The sequence below is a fragment of the Puma concolor genome, chromosome B1 (genome assembly GCF_028749965.1).
Source record: "Puma concolor isolate L17-30 chromosome B1, mPumCon1.1.hap2, whole genome shotgun sequence".
Taxonomy (NCBI): Eukaryota; Metazoa; Chordata; class Mammalia; order Carnivora; family Felidae; genus Puma; species Puma concolor.
In genome coordinates, this window is record NC_141670.1 from 109,823,534 (window position 1) to 109,838,798 (window position 15,265).

The 15,265-nt window shown below is 35.4% G+C and overlaps 1 protein-coding gene across 2 annotated transcripts in view; it reads left to right on the forward strand.

Annotated features, from left to right (window-relative positions):
* Window positions 1-15,265, forward strand: part of LOC112858277 (N-heparan sulfate sulfotransferase 4) — a 432,421-nt gene that overhangs the window by 274,855 nt on the left and 142,301 nt on the right. For both annotated transcript variants that reach the window (XM_086704323.1, XM_025921652.2), the window contains exon 4: window positions 11,172-11,259. In XM_086704323.1, the coding sequence (XP_086560449.1) occupies window positions 11,172-11,259 (88 nt within the window). The remainder of the gene's footprint in view (window positions 1-11,171; window positions 11,260-15,265) is intronic.

Genomic DNA, 15,265 nt, shown 5'->3' on the forward strand with positions numbered 1-15,265 from the left:
TGGCTCAGGTCATGATGTCACGGTTTGTGAGTTCCAGCCTCACATCAGGCTCTGTGCTAACAGCTCAGAGCCAGGGCCTTGCCTCAGATTCTGGGTCTTCCTCTCTCCTCCTCATCCACTCACGCTCTGTCTCTCTCTCTGTCTCAAAAATAAATAACATTAAAAAATTTTTTTGAAGAGTCTAGGCAATTAAGTTATTATGTACCATATTAACAGACACTGATAATGATGATTTTGCTATTACATGTAGCCTGTTTATTCACCTATTACCCCAAATATGCATTTAAAAACCAGATATCCTTTTTATTCAGAAAGAAGACATATATTCATTGTGGGACATGAAACATGTATTTATCAGCATGTCACCTATCCTATATGTGTTCTCCAATACATCAATACCCAACAAGATCAATGACTCATCTTTGTTCAAATCACTTACAGATTCAATCAGTCAATTGAATCATTACTGCACACAACTGTTTTCACCATTATCAGCTTTTCTTATTTACTATAGCTTGCTCTGTCCTGATGGTAACTGCAGTTTGACAGAATTCAATCTATGAATATACCAAATAAAAGTAAAACAAAGCTTTCATTCTTTTAAATTTATTAACAGAAAGTCAGTAGTAAAGTTAAAATGGATGGTTTATAACTTCAAGCATAGTATAAATGAGATATCTGTCATGAAAGGAGAAGTTTGTTCATTGGAAAGGTCATACAGACTTTAACCTGATATTCATTTACATTTAGGGTAAAGAGAAATTATGAATGAAACTACATAGAAGAAGGAAAGAAACTATACCTTCTTTTACCTTTTTAGGTAAAAACCTGCATACATCTCCAGATACTGTCAGTAATATATCCCCTACTCCTACGAGACAGGAATGATGGAAATTGACATTTTCTTTCTTTTTAATGTTGAATGGCTGTAGAGATAAAATTTGAAATTAAAATCCTGAATTTTATCTGCAGAATTCCCTTTCTCTGGTTTCAGGCCTTTTTTAGGAGAATTATTATAGGACCAACATGGCTGCCACGGCTATGGCAAGAATCTCTTAAGTCTGTCTCCAAGACCCTAAAACTCTGACACAGAGCTCAGGTGTATGCAAAGTGCACTGGTAAAAGTAAGGGGAATTCTATAAAACTGGCAATAGAAAGTATACTTTTGTGTGCTCAAGAAACATTGTGGAATTATTCCAACACAATATTTAATCAAATAATGATATAATAGAGCTAATAAGTGAATATCTTAACAATGAAGAGATTCCTAACCAGTATGTGAGCAGGGAGTATTTCTAGAGATAAAGTTAGAAAAGTCAATTACAACGCCAGCCAACAATTATTTGGTAGCTGTGTTGTACGAATATTGCTGTAAGCCCACCCTGGATGCATACTGAGTAGGAGAGAGGATAGGGAATGAGAAATGGAGATTATAGCCACCAGCAAAGGCAGAAGCAGGTGTCCTAAGAAACAGTGCTAATACTTGACCTTGATTAAAGAGATAGTTGCTTTGGAGGCTTTCATGTTTTAAGGCCTAAAAAATAAAATGATAATTATGCTGAGAGATTTTTTAAATCTTTAAGTAAAAAGTATTTTTGTTAATGAAACAACTTAATAATTGTTAATGAAACAATTTAATAATTTCTCAACAAGAATAAGATGCTCCAAGAAGTAATATCATGTTTATCAAAAGTGTAAATTCTATTTCTAAATACTTTGCACATTTCTGTAATATTAAGGAATTGCTATTGATTAGAACTTCTTTAGGGATATCCTGCAGTAATGGAAGAATCCTCCTTTCTTTAGGTGGCTTACAAAGAGCTAAGTTATTACATGATTGAATGCACACAGAATCACATTTTATATAAAATCACAACTATTATATTCTGCAACTTGCATTGGATACTGAATAGGAAACTATAGCATGACTCCAGGAGACACTTCTACTTCCTAGGAATTAGCTATCCACTTAATGCTTTTTCCTAAAACCATATGTAGCACATTTAAGCAAGTGGGAGTATGTGTTGCTAGCTAATAGTTCAGAGGAAAAACTAAGGTAAGCCATATACAAAATTATTCCTGCTAGAGAGTGTGGTATGTTAATGTGAATTAAGAACCTCTCAAGAGGCACCTGGGTGGCTCAGTCAGTTAAGTGTCTGACTCTTGATTTTGACTCAAGTCATGGTCTCATTGTTTATGAGGTCAGATTGGCCCCCTCATAGGGTTCTGTGCTGATAGTGCAGAGCCTACTTGGGATTCCCTCTGTCCCTCTCTCTGCCTCTCCCCTGCTTGCTTGCACTCTTGTGCTCTCTCTCACAAAATAAACAAATAAACTTTAAAAAAAGAACCTCTCAAAAGGAGTATAATATAGAGTGTTTCTAAACATTTTGAACATGGAATTATTTTTTCATAGAATTGTTAAATTTCACAGACCTAGTGACCCCACAGATTATGGTTTGGAAAAAAATCCTCTGTAATCAACAACTCTGTTTCACTCGTTAATTCCTCTTCTACAGTAAAATCATCCATGATGACTTGGTATTGAAGGCAGCCCAAACTTCCACACTCCACAGACTCCAAAGCCAGCTCTGAGAGGAATGATTCTGTGTCTGTTTTAGAGCTTCCATGGCAGTACAAAGTATTTCTATCAAGTTGGCTCCCCAACATGGGAATCAGGATTATGAAAGTGATTCAGGTTACATTTTAAAGTTCCAACCTAAAATACATAAATAAAGAAATGAAGTCCCAGCCTGACACAATGAGAATTTGCACCAATTCAGTGCAGATCCTTACTGAAAATTGTTGGAAATATTTCGCATCATAAACTACTTTCCACCCACCCTTACCCAATAAAGGCTTGATTTTGTCAGTTTGCTTGTGTTGTATGTTCATGTGTATGCTTCTCTCAGCTATCTAATTCCTGATAATTCCTGAAGCCATCTTTTAGTCCCTGAGTTTACAATGACCAGTTTCATTCCACATCCCCAAAGAAGTCCTAACATAAGGTAGGTAGTATCTCACTATTACTCTATCATGTACTTGAATACTTTGGCTTCAGGAAAATAAGACAGTCATTTTTGTCATTATGTCATAAAAGGCTTTAAAGGGAATAGTTATGTTACCCAAACCATGAACTCTGAAGTTATAATATATTTTTATCTTTTTATAACAAAAAATCTTGTAGGGCATGATAGAGACTTGGAGCAAAACTTATAGGAAAAGTAAATTAAATAATATAATTGAAGGCCAAGTTTAGAGGAAATAACTTTTTTTTAGTATTTATTTTTGAGAGAGAGAGACAGAGACAGAGACAGAGAGAGAGCATGAGTAGGGGAGGAGCAGAGAGAGAAGGGGGCACAGAATCCATAGCAGGCTTCAAGCTCTTGAGTTGTCAGCAAAGAGCCCTATGCAGGGCTTGAACCCATGAACCGTGAAGTCATGACCTGAGCCAAAGTTGGATGCTTAACTGACTGAGCTGCCCAGGTGCCTCCATAGAAACTAACTTTTAAAGGAGAATACCAGTGGTGCAAATAATATTACCTGAAGGATCTTATGGTTCATATTTGATTCAAATTTATTTGATTCAAAATTCCAATCAATTAGGTAGAACATGAAAAACATGGAAACAGAACAGAACACAGTCATAGGTTGAGATGATCTATACAGACTGAAAATGAGAATGCAGTTGGAGAGAATTTGGGGCTGATAAGAACTGGGCAGTGTTTCACCTTGCTTATGGAAATTTTCTGATCCCAGGGCAAATGCAAGACTGCTAAGCAGAAAGCAGAAGCAGAAGTTCATCTCACATACTTTCAGAATTAACTGAAGTCAAAATGACTTCGAATTCTGTCAACACAAAGCTGCCCAGACCACTTTACAGTAACAAAGTTTGGGGGACAATAAAAATCCATCCATACCCACTGGGAAGGAATTCAAAGTCACATGGAGTGATTTGCTGATGTAATCAAATGCAATTTACAACACTATAAATGCACTTCAAATTTAATGATTTATATAACCTTCATTGTGTTCTTTGATAATCAAGCAGAAAATGCAAACTCTTCACATACGTGACACGAGTTAATATTATTTTGCAAGGTCAAACCAATTTTCAAATTTTCTCTTCTCTTTGCCAGTACCTTTAATCGGCATCAGTATTTCACCTTCCAGCATGCAAAAAGCACTCCTTATGCTATATAAGACTACTCCCCTTGCACATATATACATTCCTTGTGCAGTTAGTTCCTGAAGTTTACCCTCCAGTTTTGGATAACAAAGACTGAAAAGCAATGGTGCTGTATGACTTTAAGGTCTCTTTCCTGTTAGGGTTGATGTAGAGGTTTCAACAACATAGTCATCCTGTTGTGAGAAAGAATGTTTAGTATAGCAGTGCAAGTATTGATTTTTCCCTCAAAACCTTTCCCAATTCTCCCACATCGGAATGTCAGAAATCTGAAGCATTAATGAAATTACACTCCACTTCACTTCCCACACCAGTCCATCAACATTACACTACTTTCTTCTATTCCCAGTACCTCCAGGAAAAGCCACGCCTTTATTTATTTATTTATTTATTTATTTATTTATTTATTTATTTATTTATTTATCCTTCCTGGAACTACTACAAAAGTCTCCTAACTGATTTTCCTGTGTTTTGCTCCAGTTGTCCTACAATTCCTTCTCAGCAATGAGCCAGAAGATTCCATTAAAAATGTAAAATCATATCTTATGTGAGATGAAGTAAAGTGTGGTGTATTAAGATGCCAAGGTTTTTCCTGACACTGAGCCTTGTTCTCACTGTCCCATTTGCCTGCAGCACACAGTCCTCCAGAGCCCTGATTTGGGCATGGCTGGCCTCTCATTTTTCATGCCTCAACTAAATTGCCACTTTTTCAGAGAGGCTTCATAGATCATATTGCTTATCCTGTCGAAATTCAGGCACTCTGTTAGTTTCAATAAGAGCATATACTATAATTATTTTTGTACCACTAATTACAGTTTGCAATTAAATAATTATTTGGTTGATCTGCCGTGTGTATCATGTTTGCCTAAACAGAACCCAGTTTCTACGAGAACAACAAGCTTATCAGTTTTGTTTGTCAGACATTTTCTAACTCCTTAACATTATGTAGCTTTTTTAGCCTCTCTGTGCCTTATATGCCTCAAAAATAGGGTTAATTAAGGGATCACAGGGAGATTTAAATTTTTTTAATGTTTATGTATTTTGAGAGAGAGACAGAGACAATGAGTGAACAGGAGCGGGGGGGCAGGCAGAGAGAGAGGGAGACAAAAATCTGAAGCAGGCTTCAGCCTCTGAGCTGTCAGCAACTAGTGTTGTGTCTTTAGTAACTAGAAGAGTGCCTAAAACATAGCAGGGATTCAATTATTATTGTTTCAATGGATGGATGAATTAATAATGGCACAAGGAGGAAGAGAGCCCAAAGGTTGAGCTTCGGATCCCTGGTTTCCTGGATACTTAGGCAAGAGATGAGAGATGGGAGGACAACACATAAGTGATGACTAGGAAGATGAGAGAGAAATTGTTCTGAAATTGTTCTGAGTGTTTTTCTACTCAGCAAGTTGTTCTTCCATTTGAGTCTGATTTCAGCAGAAGGATCCCCAAACCCCACACGTTTCTCCCCACAAATGGTCTCCACATTTCTTCAGTTTATAATTACAAACATTCATTCATTCTTCCTTAGTTAACTCTTCCATTCCATAATCACAGCCCAACTGTTCAATGTGAAATACTGTGGAAGATTTGGCGTATTGGTGTAATAAAATTCTGTCAGTGTATAAATTATATCAGACAATTTCCTCTTTGAGTAGCAGTAAGCGATTTTAAAAATGAGAGAGCAAAAGAGAGACTAGGTTTCTGAAAGAATACAAATCGCTTCTAAGGGAAAGGAGATGAACAAGAAGAGAGGCAGAGACTATCAAAGGCAAACTTCAAAAGCTTCATACTTTCACCCTGGGTCAGCCCTATTCATCTTCATTTGTACATTGACAAATAGTCTGCAGAAAAGTGCATGGACTCCTGAGTCATTTCATCCTGGTTGGTCCCACAAACTTACTGTAGTGGGACCTGAAGTTAAGGTTGGACCAAGTGTTAAGGCAAACATGCTCAATTTGGGCCCTCTCCTAGTGTTATGTGCGTAGGCCACTTGAACTTTCCACGAAGCATTTTTTTCCACCTGGACCATAAGTATAGAGGTAACCTCTTCTGATTCCCACATCAAGATCTTATAAGATAACTAAGATGACACTTTCATTTAATTATTGGATATATTAAAAAACTGTACAAGACAGTTAAAGGAACAAAAACTATCACCCTTTTGGGTTTGATTTGAAATTTTGGAAGTATAAGGCTATATCAATATATGTAGATAGTCATATCTTATGTGCAGTTATGGAGAGGGTTAGCCTGAATATCAGAGTGGGTTAAGACATAAACAGAATACCCCCCAAAAAAAATATTTTTAAAAATTTAAAAAGGGGGGGGGCGCCTGGGTGGCTCAATCAGTTAAGCATCCGACTTTGACTCAGGTCTTGATCTCACTGTTCGTGAATTTGAGCCCCATGTCGGGCTCTGTGCTTATGGCTCAGATCTGGAGCCTGCTTCGGATTCTGTGTGTGTCTCTCTCTGCCCCTCCCCCATTCATTCTCTGTATCTCTCTCTCTCTCTCAAAAATAAATAAATATTTAAAAAAAATTTTTTTAAAGGCATAAGCAACATACTTTGAAATTAGCATAAATATAAATAGTGCACTAACAATATTTCCCAAAGTTCCTTGATGGTTATAATCTCCAGCTTGAAGCTATAAGAATCACTATTAAATTTACAGTTTCCTAGGTTCCATTTTATACTCCAATTCAGAATTTCCAGAACATGGGCCTGGGAAAGTTACTTTACAAGCATTCTGGCAACTCATTTCATATGGGTAACCTGGAAACAATTGCTTGACCCTTTTTAGAAGCAACTAGGGTCTCTGATGAAATACACAAGCCTGGACCTTATCACATAAAACTAAATCAATAACTTTTCAAGTGGGAATCCAGAATTGACAATATTAGCAGTCTCTTTTAGAAAATTTTATGCACAATAAAGTTTGAAAACCATTGTTTTCTTTAACATTTTGCAGTAGGGCCAAGTCAGACTTGCTTTATTAAATACTGAGAACTAGTTATGATAACATTATGCAAATGTAAGTAATATCTATTAAAATAATGAATTGTTGCCTTTTCTTAAGTTGTATATATTTATTCTCTTTAATATCTAGTCAAGTTCCTTAGTAAATTCTTCCCAGATAATGCAAAGGAATATCTTAAAGCTGTATATATATAGATATATATTTTTTTAATGTTTATTTTTGAGAGAGAGAGAGAGAGAGAGAGAGAGAGTGGGGGGGGCAGAGAGAGAGGGGGATAGAGGATACAAAACAGGGTCTGTACTGACAGCTCCAACTCAGGAACTGTGAGATCATGACCCGAGCTGAAGTCAGATACTCAACCAACTGAGCCACCCAGGTGCCCCAAAGCTGTTTATATTTCTTATGAGATAAACTATTAAAGAAAGTAGCAAGTTTATTGTCTAAACACTAAATATATTTCATTTTACATTTATGTTCAAAAGTTAGTGAAATTTCCTCACAAAATATTCAGATAAAAAAAGCTTATCTGTAGCTACATGTTGTTTCCTAAACTTTACAATTTGATTTTTATCTATAATTGACACATATTACTTCCACTTTATAAACAAGTTTTTCCAAAGTAAATTTTTTTTAGTTTCATTATATTTCATTTATTCACAATTTTATATTTGTCTTTTCTTATCTAACATTTCTTCTGACACTTTACACTTCCTCTATTTCTATTCTTTACTTTTTCTATGTTTCTTCTTTAATTTTTGTGGTTTAACATTTTTTTCTTTTAAGCTTATTTATGATTTTTATTTTTAAAATTGGACTATTTTATTACTCATTATTATTTGTATCTCTCTTCCTTTACCATCGAAAGACCATGGAAATTTTCTTTCCCTGAATTTTGGAAGTTAAAGAACTTTTTTATACTGAAATAGTCAGTCATGGAATCTTTCAGCGTCTGCCTTTTTAATCTATTTGTTTTGTTTTACTTATAGAAATTGTCATTTTTACCCCACATTAATCAAAATTACATGTTGGGAGAGTATGACTAGACAATTCTATTTCTTTCAACAATAGAAGGGTCTGCCAAATTCTTCATAGAGTTATTAGTACCACAGGAAGAAAATCCATCTGTCCTCGCTTCTGTGAGCTTGTCTTACTAGGTAATCTATAATATAAGATTATAAAGTATCCATGATATAAATGTCCTGGTGAAATGTAGCATCCTATCCATATTGTTCTGATATCATTTAATGGTATGGTCCATGAACCATGTTTATCATTTTACCATCAGAAATATGTTACTAATAAAAATAAAGGAAACTAATTCAATTGAATGCCTTCCACATTTACAAAAATATATCTAGCAATAGGGAATATGTAGAAATAAGTAAGGTTTGATTGACTTGAAGATGCTTATAGACTAGAAGAAGTGGGATATAAAGTGATGTAGTAAAGAAGAAAATAATGTAAGTCTTAAGAAAAATAATTTAAGAACTTTGGGAGATAAAAAAAGTAAAAGCTTTGAGGCATCAGGGCAGGCTTCATACAGAAATGGCATTTGGGCAGAACTTTAAAGAATGCATGGGTTTGGGGAATGGGATCTGGAGCAGCTGGAGACTAAGCAAAAGGAACAGAGTAAGGAAAGGCACGGAGAAATATAGGAATGGGAATAGATCCAGAGGACAAGGTGATTTGGGGGAAACAACAATGCATGTAGCTTAATTGGAAAAGTGGAGGCGCCAACAATACCTAATAGGTGGGGAGAGAATGACACATTGAGTGCTCATTGACAGCATTTATTGAGTTTCTACTGTGTGCCAGGCATTTAGCTGTATACTTTCTACAACATAATCCCCAATAATAGTGTGAAACAGGTATTAAACATTATCCCATTTACAGATAAGGGAAAGAAAGCATTAGAGAACTGAAATGACCAGCAAGGCTGAACCATTAATTGAATGGCCTCCTTGACCCCAAGGGTGAAGTGCATTTACTGCCTCTGGGATGTTAGCTTGATTGCAGAATGTAAGGCAGATTAGAGGAAGATAAAACTGAAGGGTGGGAAGGTTAGCAGACTATAGTGTTTTAAAAGCCCAAGAAAAAGACAATGGAGGTGTTCCTAAAGTGGTGGCAAGTTGATTGAAGGAAAAATACATTGTTTGATGTTTATTGATTTGATTTTGATTTATTTGATTTATTTTCCCCTAATAAAGTATTGAAAATGTGGGCCCACTCCATCTGTATAAATTAAAATCCCTTACTGGTCTATCATAACATGCTCTAGATTTCTTTGTAGAACTTATCATGAGTTGTAATTATACATTTTTCTGACTGTCTATTTAAATTCTCTCTCCCTCTCTAAGCATTAAAGTCCTAGGTTAAAAGGACTATGCTTGTTACACCCAATATATACACTAAATATATGTATCCACCTACAATAAATATGTAGTGATTTTAAGATACTGGAGAACTAAATGCAAAATAATGACTTCAAGAACCCAGAGGTAAGAATTGGAAGGGGATTGGAGTGGTAAGGAATACAGGGGAAAGGAGAGTGTTTTAAAAAAACTAACTGAAGTTATGGAAGCCCAGGGATTGTGCATTGAATAAAGTAAGAAACCCAGAAAAAGAAACTTTCTAAGATAAAGAGATGCATGATATTTTCAATTTAACACTGTATTCCACAGGATTTACCAATATGCTTGACTATTTCAAAAGACTTTATTTTTAACTCCAACCTCTTTTTAGTATTTAGGTTTTTTTTCTTTAACTTTTAAAAAATATATTACATATAACTGAGTCAAACTAAATAAGCCTATTTTTTTCCTTTTTCTACTTAATTCATAATATTTAAATAAGATTGGCCAGGATTACACGCAATGTAACTGTAACCTAGGATAACCACTGATTATGTAGTTATCAACCTTTTAGTTATTCTTTTATCTAATTAAGCTAATTTGCAGGAGAGTCCTCTTAATTCTGGAGGAGTAAATAGTTCCACAAAATTTTTAAGCAGATACTTATCCACTGTGACTAATACTCAAGAGAATTGTCTAAATTTCTGTTCACCTTAACATATGGATAGCAGTAACCAAAATTGGTCTTACTAATATGTCTAGTTTGAAATGAATTTTTCATTTTCATCAGAACAAAGTAAGTCCCCTTTAAAAATCCATTTAAAAACAGGAAAAGCATTCTGAATCAATAAGCAAACTAAAAAGCCCAAGGATATGAGAGTTCTGAATTATACTACATATGTTGGCATAGGAATAATAGCAGTTTAAGGATTGGCAGAAAATTTACAGGACTAAGTCTGACTCTAAGATTACTATCAGTGTGTTCCTATCCTGTCTACAAATAAGAAATTAACATAGAATAATTCCAGATACAGAAGATAGGCACATTTTTCCACAGTTGGAAAAGTTTTCTTTATGGAATTGGCTATTTATTTTCTATCTGTCCTTGCCTGGTTCATATTTCAAGATTTGCAATCAATATAAATTATACATTTCTCTTTAGTTTATATGGTTGAGAACCCAAGCTTTTAACGTAATGATTATCCCTTATAAAATGATAGGGGAGGTAGCACAGTTAAATAAATACTGAATTGCAACTCAAACAAATATTACCTTTCCATTCTTTACTAACAAATTAAAGACTTGTCTATATCCAAAAATTCTGAAAATTTTCTCCCAAGGAAAAAAAGTGTAATAATCTGAAATCAAGAAATGACTCACACGGAAATGAAAAATGATTTCAGTGCTGTGTGTTTAGAGAATTGCCTCTCAGCAACTTATAATGTGCTTAGGGCTTAACTGCTTCATAATTTGGTGAACTTCAATAAAAATAATAATAGTGATTATAATACCTGAGATATGAATAGCATATAACAGTAGCCATCAAAAACCCAAAAAGCAACAAAGCCCATACTATTTTGTTTCACTCATGCATACACATTTGAAAAAGAGGCATCCCAAACTTCATATTTATTTTTCTAAAATCATGTTAATTTCTTATTTATTTCAGGCATTACTAGAGACTCAAAATTTACTGCGCACTCAGGTTGCAAATTTTACCTTCAACCTTGGATTTTCAGGGAAGTTTTACCACACAGGTAAGAAGGAGCTTTGTGTTCTCAGGAAGCTACATATAAATAGGAGAGAGGATTTTAAATGTTTCATAAGTAGGAGAAATAGAATATCTGGACTGATTATGGGAAAAACTTGGATGCATTATATGAGTAGCCAAATCCAAAATCAATGAGCTTGTTTATTTTGGCAAATACTGTTAGAATCAAGGGCAAAAGAGAAAGAGAACTGACTTTTTCAACTCAGTAAAAGAAACCAAGATCATTGTTTAAGTTGTGACTATGCATCTTGTCTCTCAGCGTGGTCCAAGTAGAAAGCATAGTGATGATGATGATGATGATGATGATGATGATGATGATGATGATGATAATGGTGATGATGATCATGATGATGGCAATAACACTCTAATAATAATAATAATAATGGACAGTGTTTTTAAAAAGTCAGATAGTCAAGGTGACAGACATTTTTGTACATATTATTTTCCTTTGGGAAACACCTGGTGATAAGAGAGGAATTTTGTAGCCTCAAAGAAAATCAATAGAGTCTAAGAGTCACCTTGCTTAATTTACCTTCCCTTGCAGGATTTTTCCCTAAAAATATTACAATAATTTGGCCCAACATGCATTAAAACCATCATAATAAGGCTTGTATTTCTTTCCATCTCTATCCAGCCACAGTTGCACTTCTGTTCAGTGTCAGCTTTTAACAAATTCTTAAAATGTGATTGGTGTTCATGCACTACTCTATGTTCTGATATTCCTCACCTCTCTACCCACCGTCATCTCCAGAATTTGACTTTTATTTTCTGAATATCAGCATTCTAATGTCTGGCACTAGTATGGACAAAGCTATGTTCATAGAGCATAGAAGTGACTATCTTGTAACAATGACAAAAATAGCACAAAATGGTGTGTTAGAGTCTGTATTAGGGCAAATACATACTATCTGCTCCTATTTCTGCATTTGTGATTTTGCACTGTCGTTACTTCATAGTATCTTAGTGAAAACATTTCATAGTATTCTCTATGCATGCATGTTATTGACATTAAAAATACCCTGTGCAAAGGTAGTCTTTAATGATCATAAATGCAGCTCATTTACCCAAAGAAGCTTTTTAATGTTTACCCAAAGAGGCTCAGCATGGTTTATTAGAATATTGAAGCAGCAATGTCTTATTGGCTTTTCTTTAATGCTTTTTTCCCTCCCGCTTTGAAACATGTAAATCTGTTTAAAGTAATAGAAGGAAAATTAGTATTTAGACCAGTTGATAAATCAAATGATTGCATATTTTAAAAGGACATTTTGCAGAAAGAGATTTGGGTCATCATATCTGCACAGGCAAAGCAATTCCAGCTTACAATTTTGAAAATAGACATAGTTTTGTAAATCTTCTTCAAAAGCCCCCTCAAGAAATGAGTTCTGGCCTAAGAAGCTCTGACTCTGAAGTTATAAAGCAGATAACTCTAAAGGCTATATCTATTCACACAGGGGGAAAATTATGGGATTATTTGAAGTTCACACACAAACAATGCTATTTTGTCTTAAATAGCTAGATAGTACAAGTAAAGCCATTCTTTTGGTTGAAATATATCTGGATAACTGCCTCAGGTCTTTTATTTACTTTTCATATTCAGACCTATTAAACCTGGCAGACATTCACAGAGTTAATGTTGATAGCAGGTTATAACACTTCCCATTTCTTCTTTATGATCCTGAACATGTACACAGTACACATCCACTAGGAAATGAACAAGACACTAGTTAATATCACAGGGATAGTTGTTGGAGGAAGGTACAAAAAATCATTTTAATTATATCTTTTAAAAAGACCTTATTGACTCCTTAAGTTGGTACTAACCTAACAAAAATAATGGAAGAAATTCTATTCTGTTTTGTTGTGTTATGTAGTAGTACACTTTAGAGACCATACATTTAGGTTACACTTTATGAATACATGTATATATACACACATGCATTCCTAAATCCCAGAAGTTTACTTTCCTTCACGTAAATATGAAACTTTCATTGATTTGCATCCATTGAATCATTGAAGAGCACCCATATTGTATTTCAAAAGGGCATCTTACTACGTTAAGTAGTTATTAATTTACCCAAAGATACCAAGGTTTCCTCTAGCATGGAATAACATGGTGATGCCCACTACAGGGAGGGCATACCTTCATCTTATCTAGTCACGTTCTTATATGGAGGCTTAACTGTATGGGAAAAAGTTTGCAAATCAGGGAAGTGCTTTCCTTATACTTGCACTCTGCTGTGATGTGTAACTATTAGAAGATGGCCTTGTCACAATGATTGTCTCTGTTCTCTCCCAGGATGTTCTGATTTCCCAATGCATGAGGATGCTGATTGATGAGCCTCATTGTTTTGAAGACATTTAATCACATATGCCCAGTGTTATAATGATAGATTCTTCATTTCGTAGACTGCTTCACTTATTTGTATTTTCCATGTATTCTTTCCTGTTCAGTTTCTCTGTCCTTCACGTGCTAAAAACAATCTCACCCAAAAAGGACATATCGCTAAGCATTCCCTAACAGTCAGCCACTCACAGGTGCCAAATAGAAAGAGGAAGGACATACTGTTGATTAAAAGGGGAAAAAAAGTGTGGAGTTTGAAATAAAGAGTTTTAGTCTGGAAATATGTAAATCTTGATTGGAATTGCACAATGAAAGCTTGATTAAAGAATAAAGACATTACAACATTAAGATGCCTTCTAGGGATAAAGGACTATAAGTATGATTTTTCATAGGGCATAATTTCTAGTGACAATTGTCACTCTTTATAATTAATAATAAATTAATATGATTCAATCAATTACTCCATGGATATTTGTGAATTGTGTTAATATTTTTTTTTATATATGAAATTTATTGTCAAATTGGTTTCCATACAACACCCAGTGCTCATCCCAAAAGGTGCCCTCCTCAATACCCATCACCCACCCTCTCCTCCCTCCCACCCCCCATCAACCCTTAGTTTGTTCTCAGTTCTCAACAGTCTCTTATGCTTTGGCTCTCTCCCACTCTAACCTCTTTTTTTTTTTTTTTCCTTCCCCTCCCCCATGGGTTCCTGTTAAGTTTCTCAGGATCCACATAAGAGTGAAACCATATGGTATCTGTCTTTCTCTGTATGGCTTATTTCACTTAGCATCACACTCTCCAGTTCCATCCACGTTGCTACAAAAGGCCATATTTCATTTTTTCTCATTGCCACGTAGTATTCCATTGTGTATATAAACCACAATTTCTTTATCCATTCATCAGTTGATGGACATTTAGGCTCTTTCCATAATTTGGCTATTGTTGAGAGTGCTGCTATGAACATTGGGGTACAAGTGCCCCTATGCATCAGTACTCCTGTGTCCCTTGGATAAATTCCTAGCAGTGCTATTGCTGGGTCATAGGGTAGGTCTATTTTTAATTTTCTGAGGAACCTCCACACTGCTTTCCAGAGCGGCTGCACCAATTTGCATTCCCACCAACAGTGCAAGAGGGTTCCCGTTTCTCCACATCCTCGCCAGCATCTATAGTCTCCTGATTTGTTCATTTTGGCCACTCTGACTGGCGTGAGGTGATACCTGAGTGTGGTTTTGATTTGTATTTCCCTGATAAGGAGCGACGCTGAACATCTTTTCATGTGCCTGTTGGCCATCCGGATGTCTTCTTTAGAGAAGTGTCTATTCATGTTTTCTGCCCATTTCTTCACTGGGTTATTTGCTTTTCGGGTGTGGAGTTTGGTGAGCTCTTTATAGATTTTGGATACTAGCCCTTTGTCCGATATATCATTTGCAAATATCTTTTCCCATTCCGTTGGTTGCCTTTTAGTTTTGTTGGTTGTTTCCTTTGCTGTGCAGAAGCTTTTTATCTTCATAAGGTCCCAGGAATTCACTTTTGCTTTTAATTCCCTTGCCTTTGGGGATGTGTCGAGTAAGAGATTGCTACGGCTGAGGTCAGAGAGGTCTTTTCCTGCTTTCTCCTCTAAGGTTTTGATGGTTTCCTGTCTCACATT